The 22,629-nt window shown below is 47.7% G+C and overlaps 1 protein-coding gene and 1 long non-coding RNA gene across 2 annotated transcripts in view; one reads left to right on the top strand and one right to left on the bottom strand.

Annotated features, from left to right (window-relative positions):
- The window catches only part of LOC119441335 (2-amino-3-ketobutyrate coenzyme A ligase, mitochondrial), a 48,954-nt gene that overhangs the window by 8,162 nt on the left and 18,163 nt on the right, over positions 1–22,629 (top strand). Inside the window, exons 2-4 of the mRNA XM_037705952.2 lie at positions 3,940–4,145; positions 9,033–9,122; positions 21,816–22,035. Coding sequence (XP_037561880.1) covers positions 3,940–4,145; positions 9,033–9,122; positions 21,816–22,035 — 516 coding nt within the window. The remainder of the gene's footprint in view (positions 1–3,939; positions 4,146–9,032; positions 9,123–21,815; positions 22,036–22,629) is intronic.
- LOC125942917 (uncharacterized) overlaps positions 1–22,629 on the bottom strand; it is a 36,640-nt gene that overhangs the window by 3,419 nt on the left and 10,592 nt on the right. The window lies entirely within an intron of this gene.

Raw genomic sequence — 22,629 nt, 5'->3', positions numbered from 1 at the left:
TTTTCCTAACATTTTGACGCCCTAAATAAAAACTCTGCTTCTGGCAGACAGCAGAACTCTCTCCCTACTTTGGGAAAAAATGCCCGTTTTACGTGGCTTTTGTTAACAATCTTTGATGAGGACATAGAAACCATTGTTAAAAGCGCAACACCACACAACACAAGATAAGACCAGACGAGCACAGGCGCAAACTGACAACTGATTTATTGAAGGCCGATCTCCAGCTATATATAGTGTGGTGTTGCGCTTTTAACAATGGTTCCTATGTCTAAACACCAACTAGCCCAACAGTCAACTCTTTTAGAGCATATTTGATGAGGAAACTATTAAATTTAGAATATTATGTAATGCATAGAAATGGAGCTAAATAAATATTCTTTTGAATGGTATGCACTTTCAAATGGTACTTTTATTACTAATGTGTAATTAAGTTCTTGAAACACACAAGTTTTCCAAACACTTGCCTAGATCAGATATTAAGTCAATGTCTAAAAAGTAGTAAAAGGTCAAGAAAAATTTTGAACATACATAACATTGTCATTCTGTCAATGCAAAGCACTGCATAAAAGCTGTTATGCAGCGCTAACAGCTTTCATGAGTCAAGTCCGATGTGCTGTTGAACAAAGTAGTTCCACAATCTGGTCAAGCACGGTCTTGCATCTGGTTTGGCCGGAGCTGATCCTAACCACCCACACCAGCTTATATTCAAGCGAAACTTCTGAGCATACCCACATTGGATATGCGGGTATGAGCCAGGGACAAGAAAGAAAGAGCAGGTGCGGGGAAAGCTGTGCCGACGCTGGATTACGTGACGCGCGCAATCAATCGGGGTCGATTGGCGTGTCGTTGGGAGGGAAAGGGGGTTGCTGGGCGCTCCGCCGGGCTTTCCTCGCCTCGGATCAGTTTAGGCGACCGGATGGGAAGGCTAGCTTGGTGCGTTCCGCCAAGGAGCAGGCTGCGTTTGAGAAATGGTGCCGCAAACTCGCTCGGGAAAGGACTTGTCTTTAACGTGCCGATTCTAGCGTGAGGGCTTCCGAAGCCCAGGCGAAACATCAGCGTCGTCTTGCCCTCCAGGAATCCGACAACGGTGGTGCACGCCTTGGCAACGCTGGCGCCAACTTCCCTGGTGCGACGGTCAGGTTTCAAAGCAAGTTTCTAAACCGGAATTTCGGAGCCAGCTGCAGTGCGTTTGACCGGTTGTGGTTCGAGCACAACTTTGTACTCGTCAGTGCAATTCGTTCTGAGCAACACCGAAGAAACGCACGACAAGCTTCGCTTACCCCCATATCCTCAACAGGGGAGGGGCTGCTGATTTTTTCATATATATTTTTTATTTACTCACAATCCGTGTTTTACAAATTAATTAAGATACCAGTGTAATATTTTTTTTTTTGACCTTGCTAATTTTAACATTTTGTCAGTCTCTTTTTCTCTCCCTCTCAGATGTAAATGGGATGTGTATTTGTACTTTTTGTTTCCATTTCCATTATAATTTATACTCTTAATCAAACGTAGACTGATAGAACTCAGTCTCTTTGGCCCGGTTTCCTTCTTTGTAATTTATTTTTATATTTTTTTCTTTTTAAAATCGGAAACAATTGTATTCATAGTTCCTGCTTTGTGGGAAAACTGGGCACACTAGATTGGCAGCACCACTTTCCTTATCGGCACTTGGAAGAAGTGGGGACAACAAAGAAGTTGGCCCTAAGCAGAATATTCTTGTTAAGGTAGATTTGTGATTATAGTAGCCATCACTCTGCCATTGTGTCACTCTGGCCGGTTTCTTGCAGGGATCGTATGAAAATAACATATATGCATTTTCTTTTTCTGAAGGTGAGGTGGTGGGGAAGGGAGAATGATTAAAACCTTTAATCAAGTTTAATACATAGATTTCAAAATAAAATAATTCCCCTAAAGGGTTGAATGAAATGCGGAATATTCACAATTTTCTGAGAGAAAAGAAAAAAAAATTGTCTGCCCTTCCAAACTCCATGAAGATGGTTAACCAGCGAAGCTAAAACCTGCGGCTCCATTGTTTCTCACTGGGTTAATCCCAAGGGTTCATTAAAGTATTTCTCAATTATGAGGTTACACACACGTTCGGCTGCGACGAAGAGAACATCACTGACAGTATGCCCGCAGTCCACCATTGTCGCTTGTGTTCGATGTCTCTAGTTTGCTCGGTGGTGTGGTTAGCAGCATTTGCCAGCCATTTGCCATTCTTCAAAATTAAATTGCTTCGAAATTAAATCTGTCCATTACGTAAGAGAGTGAATGGCTCACGCCCCCTTAAGCAATGGCTCATACCCCCGTAAACGCGGCCTCCCTATTACGACGACAGAAGAGAAATGAAATTCTAAATTGGAATGATTAGTCGCAAGGCCGCCAGCTGCGGAAGAAGACGACGACGCTCGAGCCAATGCTGATGATGATAGTTTTCCCCGTACACGGGCGAGTTCACCTAGCCACATACGATTTTGCCTCGACATATAAAGCTCCGCTTTAAAACAAACATGCAGATCAGGCGCATTGCTGGAGTCCAAATGATACGAACCTTGTTTGAGTTAATGAGGTAGCAGTGCTAGTGAAGGACAAAAATGGTCTCATCACCTGTCGGCTCTCTTTGTCCCGAGGACGAAGATAATGTATGATGCTTGTCGAGGGAAGAATGCTGGGAGAGGTGCACGGCACAGAGGTGTAGCTACATACATTAAGGCATTCTGTACCCCTTGACACATACCCGTTCTTGCGGATTGCCCGAGAATGGGCAGCACACCCAGTGATCCAAGTTCTTGTCTATTCAGCAGGATGGCAGCAGCCATTGAAATTCACAAAAACCATTTAACATCATGTCCAGTTTCATTAAGAGGTCTGTATGCTTTAGAGTTGCCTATGAGCCAACCACACCGTGGAGCCAACCTAATTAGTACATGTACGAGTCTTGTACTGTGATGCATTGTTTCATTACGCAGAAAAAGTGCGTTCACTGGCACTACATTGTTGGGCAACATTTCATGCTCTACTCTACTCAGAGAGAAACTTGCACCAAACTGCAGAGGGGCCAACAAAAGAAGTGTACTTTAAACATGTGTGAAAAGAAAAACCGAAGCTCATTTATAGTCAGTGGATGTGTAACTGTTTATATAGAAGGCAAGTGCATTACATTTAGTGGATTGGATGGCATGTGCATGCAAATCAAGCTGAAGGTAACCAGGATATCTATGGTCACAATGATAGTAATGGTACGAAAAGACAGCGCGAGCTTGAAGCACACAGGTGCTATGGTTGGGAAGAAAAGCCGGTCAGTTGGTAGTGTGAGATTGGACACCATAGCTGGTATTAGAAACGAAAGGGTACTCGTAACATCTGGGGAACGCAAGGTAAAAAAAAATGTACATGGATCAAGGTAGAAATGTTTGCCCAGCCGAAACACGAGGCATCTATATGTCGCAAGACGTTATCTGCTCCATCAAGCAGCCACAATCAACGCGGTGTCGTCTGTTGTGGATGGGGCGCTATCGCTTTAAGATATTCAAGGCTACATATCCCTTGGGTGGCACATCCATTCTTGGGGATTGGCCAAGAATGAGCACACACCAATATCACATGCCCAGTGAGCCAACTTGTGTACTAGGCCAGACACCAGTCTGTTCGGGCACATACTTAGTGACCCATGTTGTCTGCTCGGCAAGACAGCAGCTAGCACATACCTATTGGCCCACACTAGGAGACCACTGGGGTCCCTGGGTGAAAGAGGTTAAGTGCATACCACAAAGTTCCCAAAGAATGCGAATTGCATTAAAATTCAACAAGGAGCAAGAATCGAGCCATGTGGAATAAACAGAAGCATGTGTATTTAGTGTTTCTTACGCCCAACAGCCGTGACGCCACCATTGGCTACGTTCACTGTTTTTGACATGCACCCCTTTGTGGCTGCAGTTGCAACCAGGCATGCTGCAGTGCGCGCCTCGAGCGGCTGGGCAGCCACGCAGGCCCTCCTGCAGGAGCAGCTGGCGGGCATCCGCGAAGCCGGCACATACAAGACCGAGCGGGTGCTCACCTCCTGCCAGGCAGCGTCTGTGCGCGTTGCAGGGTGGGACAGGCCTGTGCTCAACTTGTGCGCCAACAACTACCTCGGACTCTCGGTGGGTGTGCTCCTTCTCCTTAAAGGGATAAAATATGGTTCGGGTTTCGTATGTCACAGAGAGGGCCACGCTGAGTCAGCAGTGCCAGAACCAAAACAAAGACGCATCCTCATTTTTTGTGCAGCCACGTATATGCTACCTACATACAGGGTGTCCCAGCTAAAAGTAACCAAGGTTCTAAAAACGACAGAGTGTGCTAGTGGGCTGAAACGAACTCATTGGTGTTAAGGATCGCTCGACCAAGTCTGCGGAATTTTTTTCATTTTGCAAAGTCAATTAATTAGCAAAAACTAACTGCCTAACTTTTTAAATATTGGCTTCACCAAGAAAGTGCGAATACAAAAGTTGTAGATCACATTTAAAAATGGCCGACTGAAGTGTTTGCAACTAAGTATCATTGATGGAGCATCTTGTATTTGCCTTTATATGCAATAGTGCACATAAAGTACATTCTGGCTCCCCCTTCAACTTCGTTATAATGAGGTTTCACTGCCTCTATCTTGTAAAAATAATTTAGCCATAACTTTCAACTACAATACTCCTGTCAGGTGTTGTACACGGTCAACTTCCTCAGGTTGGCATTGAAATGGCTTCAACGGGGCTGGTGTCATTTTAATTTTGTACTTCGAAAGTGGCGTGGCAGTGGCCGAAGTTTCTTGGTTGCAAAATTATAAAAGACGGCAATAAACTCAACCCAATCATAGTGCCCTTGTTTTTACATTTTACTATTGGTGAATTGCAAATGCATATTTATTTTTTATTTATTACCTTAAAATTGCTCACTTCAGAAGATGCTGTCATTGACGCCATCCTATCAAATTTCATTAAATTTGAGCGTGTGGCAGCTTCATTAAAAAACGTAATTGGGGAACTTGAGGCCTTAACAAATGAATGTCATTTCTCGTGTGGCACAGTTATTAGCAACTGAATGACATTTGGCTAGCCAAAATGTCGCTTCACAAGCAACACCGAGGGCGATGAAACATGGTTGGCGCACTGTTCACATCCACAATGTCTGTGCATAGATTGTGCGCAGCCGTGGTCCAAAGAATTCAGCGATGCCACGTGTAGCATCCGAAATTCTGAGGCCTAAACTCTGGAAGCTGTTTGCAAAGCATTCTTGGATACCTTGACCTGCCTCAGAACGGCCATACTGTACAGTGGTTCAGCCATCATGCACTGCAGTTAATTGCTGCTGAACTAATCACCATCGCCAGAATGAACTTCCATAAATCACTTGTGAGACTGACATGAAGTATCATCATGCATGTAACTGTACGTCATGGCGCTAAAGTAGGTACTAGTGAGTAAATATGTGTGCATTATAGCCCAGTGCTCCTGTTGACCCGGGACAGCTGTGATGTATGTAGTGCAGCGGCTTCTGTGACTAACGCAGTGTTGGTGGCACGGGGGGACGTAGGTAATTGTGGAGTAAGTTAATTACTGCAAATATTGTGCCGAGCTGCCTTCCTGACTGGACGCAGAAAGTGGCTCTAAGCCTGAACAATGATTCAGGTTGCCTAGCGACCTGGAAAAGTCATTTGTCAGGAAATTTTTCATTTTATTGAGTGAAGTCATGGCAGATGACTGAGTAATCTGTCCAGGTTGCAAATTCATGTAGGTTCGTTCCTTGCAAACAAGAAACCTCCGACTATGGCTGTACGCGTCGATGGCACAGAAAGCGACGAAAGCGTTGTTGCAGTACCTGAAGTCGACAGGCCTTGGCGACCGTGTGTAGACTTGGTGCGAATCTTCAAACGTGCGCGAAACTGTGTTCTCTCTCTCCTCTCTCTCTCTTTTCATCCCCCTTCCCCCATTGCAGGGCAGCAAACCGGACGTGCGTCTGGTGAACCTCTCTGCCTTTCCTCTCTTGTATTTCTCTCTCTCTCTCTCTCACTCTCTGTTAGGCTCATTGCAGCACTCCAGGTAGGCTTTTTTGCACAATAATGCCGTTTTCACTCACTGTAGTGAAGAAATTGATTAATAAATTACATGCAGCACTGGTTTCTGGCTCATACGAGCTCACGCTTAGCCACTGCATGCACGACAGTTGTTTACACGCAGGGCTTGCTGTACATGAAGCATCTTGTATGTTTTTCGAATGTTATCGCTGGTTTTATCTATTGCCTATGTTGTTGGCGAACCTCGTGTAATCAAATTGTGTTTGCGAGTGAATAGTAGTGCACATTCTGGAACTTAAGCGAACACCAGGGATTACGCTACAAGGTTCATTGAGCCATGTATAAACAGCTGACACATCTGATCCGCACATCTGATTTCAACGATCGACGAGTGCGCTCACCACTATCATTGTGCTGAGTGTTACTTGTTTTGCTTGGCACAGGTTCGGCCAATATACAGTTAGTTTCGTGACCTTTGTTGGGCCACTGCTCACCGTTGCTACAATATGACAATATTGTCGCAGGGGTGAACCTAGGATGTAGAATACATGCTGACGAACCGAAGGCTTTAGTTTGCCGCGTAACAGTTCTTTTTTTTTCCAGGTGAGTTGATGCTTCATAGCGGTTGCCTTGTAGCCAATAGAATCACACGGTTATTGCAGACAAATTTTATTAGTCTATCAAATATAGTGTGTTTCACTGTCACTCAGGGCAGCAACATGCAGAGACCATAGATGAAGGAAGGAGCTGGACATAGTACGGAACTAAAGCGCAGAGCTGCCATGACTGCTGTACCAATGCATTTTGTTGCACTAACAAAAGCCTATTGTAATGATGTGTCTTCATTGGCTACTAATATACAGGGCAGCTAAACAGCATGAACAAAATCTGTAGCAATGAAATAAGCCTCTGCAGCACAGCTGAAAAAGATCCATTCTCTTGAAGGCACACCCATATGCGGCATAATATATATATATATATATATATATATAATAAATTTCTATTCCAAGTGTGCAGTGCTTAGTTGGAAAATGCAATATGTGGAAGTGCGGTGGAAGCCACAAATCCAGCACCCCTGCAGCATTCTTGTATAGGAAATAAACGCTGCCAGCACATCAGTTGCTTTCCCGGCTAATGCTTGCATTGCAGCGACGATGTACTGCGAATGGATAACAGGAGCAGTGACCCAAACTTTTTTTACTTGCGTAAAAAGAACACCTTTACTGAACTCCCCTAAACAAGGTATTACGAGTCCTGCTGTCCGATAAACCATGATTAACATTTTTAGATGGCCCACAATAATGTGCCATTTACAGCAGAAGCGTAGTGGCAAAAGTGGAATTTTTTTTCAAATTCGAGGCCATTTTCCCCTTCCTATTCTATGTTGCATTACAAAGCACTTTTATCCAATTATTTATGTTTAAGGTGCCAATGTGAGATAGTGAAATGACGGTAAACTACGCCAGAGGTTATATAAACTTCAGACCTGCCCCAGGTTGTGCTTCGCGATTCAATAATAAATACCGCAAAAATAACATTGTGGCCAATAACGGGGGTGTGGGCATCAAAGTGGAATTTCTTTAAATTACTCACAAAATGTTTCCGACTCATGAAGTTAGGCATAGTATAAAAGAAAAAGCCCTTGTACTTGTATGCAATGTACCTTGCTTTGAGAAATTTTAATGCCACTGAGGTAGACTTCTTTCTTTCTTTCTTTTTTTGCTGCCACAAATTTTTGGGGAATGCTCTTCACTAAGCTTAGTAGTTAGCCACAACTTTTTAAGTATAAATTGGAGGTGGTCGACTTCATGGCTAGTGCATTTGACTTGAAATTACCCTTTTGCACTGGTGTTCTAAAGTAGCAAGGAATAGTTTATATGGAATTTACAAGTGGATTCTTAACTGTTAGAGCTATGGTCATTGGTTGCTGACTTTTTGGAATAATTTCATTTTATATTTTTACTTGATGAGTAGTAGTCTTTCTTTAATGTCATTGTACAATTATTCAGATTTTATCATGGCATGATTACGTACCCCATAGAAACCGACTATAACGGTGGTCGAAAGTTTGGACACCCTGCAAGGTTTCACTTGATCTTGTTGGATGCCATCTGCTCATATGGTGTTGCAAGCAATAATAGCATAGCATTTGCCCACAGAACTTCAGAATTTAGAAACAATAAGCACATCCTCTGTGACCTTGATGCCTGGCATAGGCACGCAGGTGAAAATAGCCGTTTTTAAGGGAAGATGACGTTTGATGAATTAACTGAACCTTAAGTGCCACGAAGACTGGGGCTGCTACTATTTGAGTCACCACTGGGGTCATTATTTGGGTTAGGTGCATGCATGCTGACCAGCCAGGTTGGGATTATTTGTCGAAGGCCAATTTCAGGATTGAAATAACCAAACTGTGGGCCCATAGAAATGCATGGGTGCTAGCCAGGACCTTCACTTGTTATCGAAATAACCAACGAATTGAATTAACTGGAGTTGAATTTATGTAACTCTGCTGTACTCACATTTTTCCCTTTGCCGGTGTAGGCTGCAAATTTCTCCCCGAATTTTGTTTCTTTTTCTCCAAATTTTATTTCTTCTAGAATGCCCAATTTTTTTAAACATTGTGAGAAAATTTGTTTTGAAAGAACAGTTACTGTCTTGTGATGTTTTTTTAGTCATGGAATTTTTACTGCGAAAGTCATGGAAAAGTCATGCTAGGAGTATAAGACAAAATTATACTGATATTGCACGTATTGGCTAAAGCAGAAGTGAAAGAATTCATCCTAGTTAGCCCTAATTTGTTTGCAATTTAGTTATCCATGACTGTAACATAGTTACAATAAATCATCAGTTCGGCACCTCGTGTTCGCGCTTTGTTCTTACTGGCCTCATGTTCCAATTCACACTTGGAAGTCTTCAGATAACGAAGGAAAGCTCAGCATCTTACTTATGAGTGATATGAATGATGTGCTTGATGTGCCAACAGAGTCACCCAGATGTGATCGAGGCTGGCAAGAAGGCCCTGGAGACTCATGGTGCTGGGCTGAGCTCAGTGCGCTTCATCTGTGGAACACAGGTGGGTTGTGCTTTGGCCTTTTTGGTGTGACTGCACGTTTCCTAGTGTTTAGCGCAGTGCCCGTGTTTTCACCTGCCGCCACCAACTCACCTGTTTTGTTTTCGCCATCTGCTGCTTCTGCTCGTCGCCGAAACTTCCTCCTCCCGTGGGCTGTCATCAACTTCTGCAATGGTTCTGCGGCTATCTACGTGTGCAATGTATCTGCATGTCCGTCACTTCTACTACGCGGCGATTGTCTGGGGAGCTTCGAGACATTTGACTGCCTTTTCGAGAATGCAATGCTTGGAGATCAGGCATCACTACAGATTTGTGCCGTCGCTCCTGCCGCTGGCACCGATGATCCTGTCGACATATTCTTAAATGCCGTCGATTCCACCCTCACACCTTCGCAGCACAAGGAGATCGTGCAACTCCTGCAGCGTTTTCGAGCCTCCTTCGACCACAACCAGTCTTCCTTAGGTCGAACCTCAGCAGTTGTTCATTGCATCGGTACCGGTCAACAAGCACCATTGTGCCAGCGCCCATACCGTGTGTCGACTGCAGAATGCCGTGTCATCGATGAACAGGTAGACGATATGCTGAAACCTGGAATAATCCAGCCCTCCAGCAGTCCCTGGGCCTCTCCATTTGTGCTGGTGAAGAAAAAGGACGGATCCATCAGGTTCTGCGTGGATTACCGATGTCTTAATCGAATAACGCACAAGGATGTGTACCCTCTACCACGCATCGACGATGCGCTGGACTGCCTACATGGAGCAGAATTCTTCTCGTCCTTAGATCTGCGCTCGGGATACTGGCAGGTACCGATAGCGGAGGTCGATCGCAAAAAAATGGCTTTTGTGACGCCCGATGGCCTGTAGGCCTGTATAAGTTCACAGTCATGCCCTTCGGCCTCTGCAACGCGCCAGCTACTTTCGAGCGCATGATGGACACGATCCTTCGAGGCCTCAAGTGGCATATTTGACTTTGCTATTTAGACAACATTGTGGTCTTTTCCTCCGATTTTTCGTCCCATCTAACTCGCCTCGAACAAGTGCTCGCTTGCCTCTCAGCTGCAGGACTACAACTGAACTTGAAGAAATGCCACTTCGCCGCTCCAAAGCTTACGATTCTAGGGCATGTTGTTTTGAAGGACGGTATTCTCCCCGACCCTGCCAAACATACAGCCGTTTCAGAGTTTCCCAAACCATGTACCATGAAAAATCTCCGCAGCTTTATCGGCCTATGCTCTTATTTCCACCGCTTTATTCGCAATTTCGCTATGATCATCGACCCTTTGACCAAGCTCCTCGCTGGCAGTAATAACCTTTCGACATGGTCTCCTGCTTGCGACGACGCTTTCAACGAATTGCACCGTCTCCTTACGTCGCCTCCTATACTGCGACACTTCGACCCCTCTGCACCCACTGAGATCCACACGGATGCCAGCGGTGTCGGGTTAGGCGCTATTCTTGCTCAACGGAAAGATGGGTTTGAAGAGTACGTCGTTGCCTATGCAAGCCGAACTCTCAACAAAGCCGAAGGCAACTATTCTGTCACTGAAAAAGAATGTCTTGCCATAATTTGGGCCACAGAGAAATTTCGTCCTTACGTGTATGGGCGCCCATCCGACGTAGTGACCGACCACCACGCCCTGTGCTGGTTGTCGTCACTGAAAGATCCAAGTGGTCGCCTCGCTCGATGGGCATTGCGCCTCCAGGAATATGACATCCGCGTTGTGTATCGCTCTGGTCGGAAACATTCGGATGCAGACGCCCTCTCCCGTTTGCCCCTGCCTCCCGACCCTGTCTGCTTCACAAATACTACCTGTGATACCACCGCTCTTGCCATCTCTGACATGCCATCTGAGCAGTGCAAGGACCCGTGGGTGGCTTCCATTCTAGACTTTCAGTCTGGCCGGACTTCTGCTCCCACTTCTCGGACGTTGCGTCGACAGGCTGAGCACTTCACCACTCGGGAAGACATGCTGTACCGCCGGAATTACACCCCCGGCGGCCGCAAATGGCTCTTCGTCATTCCCCGCCATCTGCGCTCCGAAATCTGCTCCACTTTCCACGATGACCCACAATGTGGTCACGCAGGTTTCCTGAAGACGTATTCACGTATTCGGCTTCGGTACTACTGGCGTGGCATGTACCGTTATGTTCGACAGTATGTTTGATCATGTTCCACGTGCCAGCGATGCAAGACTCCTCCTCAAACCGCCGCCGGCACCTTATTACCTCTGCCATGCCCCGCCCGACCATTTGACCGCGCGTCGGCATCAACATCTACGGTTCCCTTCCCAGTACACCAGACGGTAACCGTTGGATAATCGTTGCCGTCGATCACCTCACACGGTATGCCGAAACTTCACCTCTCCAGTCGTCCACAGCAAAAGACGTTGCCACTTTCATTCTTCACAATCTCGTCCTTCGTCATGGAGCTCCTCGAGAGTTGCTGAGTGACTGTGGTCATGTGTTCCTCTCCGACGTCATCGCAGCATTGCTTCGTGAATGCCGTGGCATGTACCGTTATGTTCGACAGTATGTTCGATCATGTTCCACGTGCCAGCGATGCAAGACTCCTCCTCAAACCGCCGCTGGCCCCTTATTACCTCTGCCATGCCCCGCCCGACCATTTGACCGCATCGGCATCGACATCTACGGTCCCCTTCCCAGTACACCAGACGGTAACCGTTGGATAATCGTTGCCGTCGATCACCTCACACGGTATGCCGAAAGTTCACCTCTCCCGTCGTCCACAGCAAAAGACGTTGCCACTTTCATTCTTCACAATCTCGTCCTTCGTCATGGAGCTCCTCGAGAGTTGCTGAGTGACCGTGGTCGTGTGTTCCTCTCCGCCGTTATCGCGCCATTGCTTCGTGAATGCCGCGTCGTTCACCGCACCACCAGTGCCTATCATCCACAGACAAACGGGATGACAGAACGTTTTAACCGAACCCTGGGCGACATGCTCGCTATGTATGTCTCGTCAGACCACTCCAATTGGGACCGAGTGCTACCTTTTGTTACGTTCGCTTACAACACCGCCGTTCAAAGCACAACTGAATTCTCCCTTTTCTTTCTCCTTCACGGACGCGAACCTTCTTGCACCATGGACACTATTCTTTTATACCGACCCGACGCCTCCGAGTCCACGACTCTATCTCAAGCAGCTACATACGGTGAAGAATGCCGCCAACTTGCACGTTCATTCACATCACAAGACCAGTGGCGCCAGAAGCAACATCACGATGCATCCGCTACGACTACGTGCTATTCTCCTGGCTCGCTCGTCTGGCTGCGTGTCCCGTCCACTACACCTGGCCTTTCAACGAAGTTGGTCTCCAAGTACCAGGGACCATATCGTGTACAAACATCTCCAGTGAACTACCTCATCGAGCCGTTAGAACCGTCTTCTGACCATCGTCGTCGCGGCCAAGAAATTGTCCACGTGTCCCGAGTCAAACAGTGCTACGATCCCCCTGTGTTTTCTTGCCCCTAGGTCGCCAGGATGGCTCCGTATTCCGCGGAGGGTAATTGTACTGAAGGCGAATGACCGCGCTTCGATGTCTGGGAAAAGACGACGATGAGTGGTGCATGGTGGTTGCTGTTGACGCTCTAGCTCGCGCTCGCCAGTGCCAGACCTGCTTTTCAAATAGCCTTCTCCAATGCCACGTCCAAGCCTGCTCGAAGACCAACGCCCCCATTTTAAAACCTTTGACCCCGCCCACCTCGTCACTACAAGGGGTCCCCCATCACTTCCACCAGTCCACAAGGGGTCCCCAACACATCCATGAATGAGACTGGCCTAGTGTGTTAGTGCGATCGGTACGGTAAGCATTATACTTTTTATTACAGTGAAATAATTCAGAGTTCGTTACTTTACTCGTCAGCCATGTTTCGGTTAATGCAATTATGTCTGCTTCATAATCATTCATTAGGCTGCACAGATCATCTTCTTTAGGTAAGAGGCTACAAATATTAGTAAAAAGAGCCGGTAGTCTAGATAGTATAGGATCGGAGTCCCGAGCCCTCGCGTTATCCTATTGGTGCACTGCGGGAACATTGCGGCCTGACCTTAAGGATCGAGCAGACGCCGCGGCATCACCTGGGATACTTGGCGGCTTCATTTCATAGACCTTTTGTTCATTGGCGTCGTATCCATAGCATTTTCCATTGATTAGTATCTCATTATATCGTAACTTAAATGGTAGATTTAGATGTCTTCAGTATTCGATAAGGGTTTTTCTGGCGTGACGTGTAGCGAGACTGAAATGCTCACAAACAGTGGTACTGTTCTCTTTTAGCATTGTACGCTTCGATAGAATTTCTTTCTTGATTTCTTCTCTTATGCGCTAATGCTACGCAAGCAAGCGCAATCACACTGAGAGTGCTTAGTTTGGCCGGTTCATTTAGCATTCCTTTTGCACATGTGCTCAGCCTTCTCTATAAAGCGTTCATGCTGCTTAAACTGAATGTCAGCGCTGTTGCCCTGTGCGGATGCAGCGCTGGCATTCAGTGCGACTAATGTCAGTGTCATGGCTGTGCACTGGCCGTGCAGCATCCACGCTTATGTGCAATTTGTGTCGTGACTAGTACTCCTGTTGTATCTGTGAAACAACTGGGGACCTTCGAAAAGTTCAGTTTCCAGCGCTGGTATTCCAGAACGGTGAGGCTAGCCGAACTTTCAGGTGGGCTCGTGTATCGTAGTTAAGCTATGAATCATGTTACTTCGGCTTTTTTATACTGAATTTCATGGCGCATACTATTTCTCTTACGATACAATCTTGGCGAGCATGCCTCACAGTGTCAGGAAAAAACTTAGTTAATCGAGTGTACAGCTAGTATTTTAATGGTGTTACTTATATAAAGGAGATTTATTGAGGTTCGTAGCGACAGCCGGTGGTAGGATGCACCGAGCACAGTCCTCTCGCTCGAGCTTCTGCTGCGCGTTTGATGCTGCCGATGCTGCTGACTCTGCGCCGACGTTCGTCATCTTCCTTACAAGGGCCCCGCGGAAATAAAGGAGCCATCCTGGGCGACTTAGTTGTCCGGAAGGACGATAGAAAGGTGATACGGCTTAAGGTGCTGAACGTGAACGACTTCATGGTTCCGACGTCGCATGTCGGACAGTGGCGTGAGCGGCTCAACCAGGTAATTAACGGGTGATGTTCTCTCGAGAAAGCGGTAGGACCCGTCATACTTCGGAAGGAGTTTTGAAGCGAGCCCAGGCGTGTGGTGTGGCACTAACAACCAGACGAGGGCGCCTGGGAGAAAATTGGGAGTCGAGTTCCGGGTGTCGTGAATGGCTTTTTGACGGTTCTGGTCATCTGAGGTGAATTGGCGGGCCAGCTGGCGACATTCTTCGGCGTGTCTGGCTGCTTCTGAGATTGGCAGGCATTCGGATGGGTCCGGCCAGTAGGGCAGAATGGTGTCAATTGTGTGCGAAGGATGACGGCCGTAATGAAGGTAAAAGGGTGAGAATCCGGTAGTGGCCTGAGTCGCGGTGTTGTAGGCGTAGGTGACAAACGGAAGAACTAGGTCCCATATAGAGTGATCAGGTGAGACGTACATGGCGAGCATGTCACCAAGAGTTCGATTGAAGCGTTCCGTGGTACCGTTAGTCTGTGGGTGATAGGCAGTGCATTTACGATGAACAATAGCGCATGCAGCAAGCAGTTGTTCAATGACTTCAGATAAGAAGGCGCGGCCTCTGTCGCTTAAAAGTTCACGGTGGACCTCCATGATGGAGAAAACGGCGTAGTATGAAATTGGCGACCTCCTGCGCTGTAGCATTTGGTAGAGCAGCAGTCTCCGCATAACGTGTTAAGTGGTCTACCGCAACGATGATCCACCTGTTGCCGGTAGGAGTCAACGGAAGTGGCCCGTAGAGATCTATGCCCACGCGATCAAAGTCTTTCGTAGGTCTTGAAGACTCCCGCGTGGCCACACTGAGGGTCGACGTGGAACGAGGAGCAAATCTCTGATTGCAAGGTTTGCGGAATGACGAGTAACCATGTGCGTCCCTCTGAGGCATAGTTGCGGCCATACAGTAGCTGGTCTTGAATCGCAAAATGAGGAACTTGGTGCCGAAGCGTTCGTGACGCTGGAACTTTCGACGTATCCGATAGAAGGTCGAACAGAGATGCAGTCCAGGGATCATCACACTGTGCAGCAGCGATAGTGTCAAAGTCCAGAGATGACAATGTGCACTCGCAGGAGGAGTCGTGACTGACCTTCGGGGGAAGCGATGATCGGGAGAGTGCGTCAGCGTCAGAGTGCTTTCGCCCGGAACGGTAAACCACGCGGATGTCATATTCCTGAATTCGCAATGCCCAGCGGGCAAGGCATGGGTCTTTTAGCGTCGACAGCCAACATAGTGCATGGTGGTCGGTCACTACGTCAAAAGATCGGCCGTATAAATATGGGCAAAACTTGCCTAGCACCCACACAATGACCAAACACTCCTTTTCTGTTACGCTGTAATTGGCCTCTGCCTTGGTTAACGTGCGACTCGCGTATGCGACGACGTATTCTGTGTGGTCTGGTTGACGTTGTGCCAACACAGCACCAAGGCCTACACCACTTGCGTCAGTATGAAGTTCAGTTGGCGCTTGAGGGTCAAAATGGAGAAGAATGGATGGCGTCGTGAGAAGACAGCGCAAGGTTGTGAAGGCGTCGTCACACCCTGGAGACCATGATGAGAGATCTCTAGAGCCACCAAGGAGCTGCGTGAGAGGTGATATAATTGACGCAAAGTTTCGAATTAATCGCCGAAAGTAAGAACAGAGGTCGATGAAACTGCATAGTTCTTTGATAGTGGTAGGTTTTGGGAACGCAGTAACAGCACGTAGCTTCTCGGGATCTGGGCGAATGCCCTCCTTTGACACGACATGGCCTAAAATTGTGAGCTGACGAACAGCAAATCAACATTTCTTCAGGTAAAGTTGCAACCTGGCGTTGGTCAAGCCAGTGAGTATGTGCTGGAGTCGGAGTAGGTGCGTTGCGAAATCAGGGGCGAACACCACAATGTCGTCAAGATAGCAAAGACAGATTTTCCATTTGAGGCCACGCAGAACATTATCCATCATTCTTTCGAACGTAGCAGGTGCGTTGCAAAGTCCGAAAGGCATGACGGTGAGTTCATACAAGCCGTCTGGTGTAACAAATGCAGTTTTCGGGCGATCGGCCTCTGCCATCGGAACCTGCCAGTAGCCTGACCGCAAATCCAGTGAAGAAAAGAACTCGGCTCCCTGCACACAGTCCAGAGCATCATCGATGCGTGGTAATGGGTAGACGTCCTTCAGTGTGATCTTGTTCAATCGTCGAAAATCAACACAGAAGCGGATGGAACCGTCTTTCTTCGTGACGAGTACCACGGGAGAGGCCCATGGGCTCTGTGAAGGTTGAACAACGCCCCGACGAAGCATGTCATCGACCTGTTCTGCAATGACGCGACGTTCCGTAGCGGACACGCGATATGGTCTTTGTCGCAGCGGTGAGTGAGAGCCAGTGTCGATGTGATGCTCGACTGTCGATGCACCGCCAAGAGATGTTTGCGTAACGTCGAAAGAACGGTGGAAGTGCTGAAGGATTGCGAGAAGTTGAGATTGCTGGGAATGTGTCAGATCGTCAGCGATGAATGGGCTGAACACATCTGTCCATGCTGAGTCGGCTACGGAGAGGGCACTCAGTTCATGAACGGCAGTAGAAGGCATTTCGTCGAGGACGGAGACAATTCGTGTTGAATCAACCGACTCGATGTAACCAAGGCATTCGCGGCGGAGCAGTGATAGCGGCGATGAAAGATGATTGTAAATGGGCATCATGCTGACACCGGCGGCGAGGTCAAGAGCTGCAAAGGGCAAAGGAAGCGCTTTTCGGGTAACAAAGTGATGAGAGGGCATGAATAAGACCATCCCGTCGGATATAGCACTACACGAGACTGGTACGAATGCTGAAGAGCACGGGGGAATACAAGTGTCTTCTTTCACGAGAAGTTTAGCGGCAGGATGAGCATCGACCGAGGCCAGGTCACCAAGGTGGGAAAGTTCAATCTCAGCCCGAGCGCAATTGATGATGGCATTGTGGCGTGAGAGAAAATCCCATCCTAGAATAACGGCATGGGAGCACGATGAAAGAACTATGAACTCAATCGTGTATAAAACATCCTGTATGGTTACATGGGCTGTACAAGCAGCGGTAGGGTGAATGGGTTGAGCACTTGCTGTTCGAAGCAACAATCCAGACAGAGATGTCGTCACTTTACCAAGCAAGCGGCAAAACCTGGCATCCATAACTGAAATAGCGGCACCGGTATCGACGAGGGCGACTGTAGCGACATCTTCGACAAACACATCAATAACATTGGCAGGTAAAGGAGGAGGACTTCGGCATGTCAACACTTGCGCAGTTCTTGCCTCAGGAACTGTGTCATCTATTTTCCCTCTTCGTTAGAGACGGGTCGCTGACGCATAGGGGAAAGAGATCGGCGACATGGGGAGGGTGACCGGAAACGTTCGAAGCGAGGACAGCGACCAGTCTGGGAGCGAGCTGGTGATGGATCGAAGGGTCCGTAAGGCGCATTTGGATCAGGCGGCACATAGGACGCTCGTCGATCGTCATCGAACGCCTGCGATTGGTGGCAGCAGAACCTTGCGACGTGACCGGGATACCTACATGCAAAGCATATAGGGCGATTGTCCGGCGTACGCCACGGGTTAGCGACGGCAGTGCTGGCCCAGGGCACGGGAGGAGGAGGGCGGCGCACAGGCTGCTGGAAACGTGGTACAGGCGCACTGCGAGGGGCCATTGCAGCAACTGCAGCATAAGTTAATGGTGTAGCCACGGCATCCTGCTGTGGAACAGCTGGCAGCGCTTTCGTGACCTCTTCATGGATCACATTACGGAGAGGAGATGGCAAAGTGCTGGCAGACTCAGGAGTGATGGACACCAGAGATAGCTGTCGTGCGACTTCGCGGACGAAATCCTTGATTTGGGTTATTAGGGAGGCTTGTTCGGGGCCGGTGGCCAGGCTGCAGAGTGACGCCGCATTAAGTGTGGGATGTCGCCTTGCCAGAGCTCGCTGTTTACGCAATTCATCATAGCTCTGGCACAAGCTGATAACGTCGCCAACAGTGTGTGGGTCCTTGGCCAGAAGCATCTGGAACGCGTCATCATCGATTCCCTTCATGACGTGCTTAATCTTTTCCGCTTCCGTCATGGCAGCGTTCACGCGCCTGCACAAATCGAGGACGTCTTCTATATAGCTGGTGAACGTCTCACCCGTGTTCTGTGCGCGTGTACGCAAATGCTGCTCGGCTCAGAGTATCCTGACCGCGGGTCGGTCAAATACTTCGGTAATCGACGTCTTGAACGCCGACCACGTTCGGATATCCCTCTCATGATTCCTGAACCAGAGACTGGCGACGCCCGCAAGATAGAAGGATACGTAAGCCAGCTTGTCCGAGTCATTCCATTTGTTGTGAACGCTCACCCGTTCATAAGATGACAGCCACTCTTCAACGTCGTCGTCGTCAATTCCGCTGAAGATGAGAGGGTCCCGCTGGCGAACAGTGCCAGCGCAAGGGACGGGTGGCGATGGAATAGTCTGCTGGTCGGCGTCCGGCATGGCAGAGGGTAGCGTCCGCGAACGAAGTTCCAGGATGGTAGAGTGGAACGTTACCCAGCACGGCTCCACCACTTATAAAAGAGATTTATTGAGGCTCGTAGCGACAGCCGGTCGTAGGATGCACCGAGCACAGTCCTCTCGCTCGAGCTTCTGCTGCGCGCTTGATGCTGCCGATGCTGCTGACTCTGCGCCGACGTTTGTCATCTTCCTTACACTTACATTACTTTCTGGATCTTTTCAGTGAAATTTTATTTTTCCATGACGTATGTTCAGCTGCGGTGTTGATTGCGTTGCATTCACATTATATATATATGTTATATATGCAAATTTTTTGTAATGGATTTCTGAACATTGTGACGCACAGAAGATATGGTGCTTCATTGTATGGTCAATACAACATCATTTTCTTCAAGATTTGTCGCTTGTCATCTCTGCATGTGCTCTAATCAAGATCAGACTAATAATGTTTTACTTTTCTTTTTTTTACACATTCACAATTTTTTAAACATGTTTGCGACATGTTCGCGTACGGCTCGCGGCGACGATTTTATCGCCCTTGTACTTCATGCGGAACCTCATGGCGACGCTGACGGCAGAAATCCCCTTGGAGTGTACATGTAATTGCTATTGCAATAAAAGGGTGTTGGCTGCGGTTCGTGTGATGCTGCTCCACATGACGCACAAGTTATGCGGAGCAGTATCACTCGACGCCACAGGAAGCATTGCTAGCGAGTTTGTCACAAAGTAAGCCTGTTTTCTTAAGTTTGCTTTGGATGAAACGATTTTGGGATGATACGTCTTATTTTCTGGCTTCCGCGAAGATCATATCAACGAGGTTCCACTATATTCGTTAATTTTGCTGTAACAGGTTGATTAATAGAAGAGAAATTTAAGGTTGAAGTATAATATCTTGAATTTCTTGCCAAAGTCCTTGCACTGGTATGTCCCATGTCACATCATGCATGTACAAGTATTTTGTGTATCTAGGACGTGTCCCAGTAAAAGTTCATGAAATTTGCTAAGTTCTGTCTTTGGCTCTTCTAGTGTAACAAAACGCCAGTTCACTTTTACCAATGAAACTTTAACTAGGCCTGAGCAGATGCCATTAAAATACGGGACATCACTGCGAGCCAGTGTAGAAGGCGCTGTCGCTGCCCATCTTTAGCTTCTTCGTCTTTTCTAAATGCTTGCCTAGCTTCTCCTCGTGGCAAGAGTGGCTTTCTTGGTATTGTAGGAGGGTAATTTACTGAAAGAGCTGAAAATTTTTTTTTCTTTATTGTCCCTTTAAGACAGCTATTTCAGCGACAACATTCAAAGTACTCACTGTCAATGTATGTCAGTGTATGAGATTGAATGATGACAAACAAGTGTACAGGTGCGGCCACTGCTAGAGGAAACACGGGAGCCCATGGCAGCGCTCTGCAAAGCGCCACCAGCGACGCCTCGTGAAGTGTTGCTGCGCAGGAAAATCAAAGCTATATTCGGAGCACCTGGCACATCGTCTGCTACAGTTCCTTCCTGCGCTGCTCCCGCTCGCACTGCTTCGATGTTCGCATTGCCATGTCATCAGCGGCAATGAAGTTTTGTGACTAAAGCGGGATTCACACAACAGGATAGATTGCCGATCCGGTCAACAGATGAGCATGACGTAGCTCAGCTCTGCCGAATCGCCGAATCACGCTACATTCAAAAACACCGGAGACGTGGTGCTACTAGTGTTATTTGCTGCAGCCCACCTGCTTCATGTTCGTCCTCAGACTAAATCAGCACTCCGGCTCGTCATGTAAATCAAGCCTAAAAGCCAGGTCGTGTATGCGGCTGCATTCTTCTTGATGCAAAGGCGACGCGACGCTGCATCTGCATTGCCGAGAATAAAGAGAAGCTAGAGTGCACCAACCCTTCACAACGTCAGTGGGTTTATGGCAAATACTGAAAGACACACTGGCATAATTATAATGATCCCAACTTTTTTTGATATGGTCCTGCTCTATGTGGCCCTTTATAAAGAACTGCCGCGCAGGTAACTGCGCAATGGCTAGAGTGTCAGAGGACGAATGCTGCGCAACTATTTCCGATGGTGATGCGATCAAGTATTAGACACTAGTTGCTGTCATTCGCCTGGAACATACAAGCTGCGTATGTCGCTTCAGAAATGCCTCACTGTTTCCTGCCAGGCTGGATTATGGCACGATTGTCGTTGAGAGCATTGCAACCCAGTGCTAATCAGATCGTGGGCTAAAACAACACAAGCTGAAGCGTCGTACTACAGGTGCAGTATTCTCGAGCGATCCTTCTCAGGGACTTGGGAGATTCCTCGACTCGGAACTAGACTCGTCGAAGTACATACGGCGGACAGTGCACTTGGTGCTCTGTAAAGATAGCGAACAATGTCGGCCTAAACGCGAATGCATCTGGTGCCCAGTCACGCAAAATCGCACTAAAGTGAAAATATCCACGATAATGATCACCCAAGAATACTGACCCAGCTGTTTTCGCGACAGCTGTTTGCATAGCCGGGTGACTCTTCCGACTGTTGCCCAAGTAGATTTGCCACAGTGCCAGCCATAGTCCTCGGAAAGTGATAATTTACATTTATTTTCGAATAAATTCAAAGCATGGAGTTTTGAAATCAGCATTATAACTTGCAAAGCAGTAAAAAAGTTTTAAATGCTACTTAGCAAATGAAAACTCCCGGAAGCATTATTCACATTCCAAGTTCGGTGCGCCTGCATGCAGCATGATAAATCAGCTTGCAGAAATGTGGGTTTCGCAACACTTGCATGAATACTCAGAGCTGCTAGTGCGCACGATACTAACGCACACGTGGCGAAGGTAGTGAAGGGAAGGAACTGTAGCAGACGACGCTGTGGGTGCTCCGCCTATCGCATGATTGCGCCTGCGCCGCAAGACGCCAACGGTGGTGCTTCGCGGAGTGCTGCCACGTGCTCCCATGTTCCCACTAGCAGTGCCTGTGCATGTGGGACGTGAGATAGATTTGTTAAGGTAGTTGTTTCCCGTGTGTGTACTGTTCAGGTGTGGTGGTCCACAACATGTTAAAGTGAAGGCTGGCCAATGCAGGACATCCACAAGGACCTGGAACAGAAGATTGCGCGCTTCCACGGCCGGGAGGATGCCATCCTGTACGCCAGCTGCTTTGATGCCAATGCGGGCATCTTCGAGGTTCTTTTGAGCCCAGAGGATGCAGTGCTGTCGGATGAGCTGAACCATGCCTCCATCATTGATGGAATCCGTCTGTGCAAGGCACAAAAGTACCGATACAAACACCGAGACATGAACGGTATGCACCAGATGGAAAAGCTCAGCTACTGCATCACATTTATTTTGGTGTGGCATGCACTCAGCCCCCAAGCTCTGCATCGAAGACATGCGCATTGTCACTCTGCGACGTTTCAGCTTTTGGGCAGAAAGGAACGCTTTACTCTACTGGTATTTTTTTTTCTTTGTTATTTTGTGTGCTTCTTGCAAAGACCAGGGCCGCTATTTTGTAGCGATGCCTTTCCGGTGCTAATTCCTTTTCGCGCTTAGCGTGCTTTGTCAGTGGTCAGAGCGACGGTCCGCTGGCGTTATCAACGGGATCAGCCGGCCGTGAGCAGTGGATGATAAGATTAGTATAGAATAAGTCATAAGGCATCGCTACAGAATACTGGCCCAGATGGCCTTCGCATGGAACTTAATTGCCGAAGTCTGCACCATGTGTTTTGATGCTTCATTTTGTCTTGCTGACTCACCAAAGCTTAGCTTCCACTGATTTCCACAGTGTGTAGGGTCTGCATCTTTCTACACCCACTCCCCTTCCCCCACGCGAGTAGCAGGTCAGAACATTGAATCAGACCGACCTGTCAGCTTTTCTCTCATAATAAATATATCTCTT

The sequence above is a fragment of the Dermacentor silvarum genome, chromosome 2, assembly GCF_013339745.2.
Source record: "Dermacentor silvarum isolate Dsil-2018 chromosome 2, BIME_Dsil_1.4, whole genome shotgun sequence".
Lineage (NCBI taxonomy): Eukaryota > Metazoa > Arthropoda > Arachnida > Ixodida > Ixodidae > Dermacentor > Dermacentor silvarum.
Note: the sequence above shows the minus strand (reverse complement) of the source record. Positions and strands in the feature narration are given on the sequence as shown.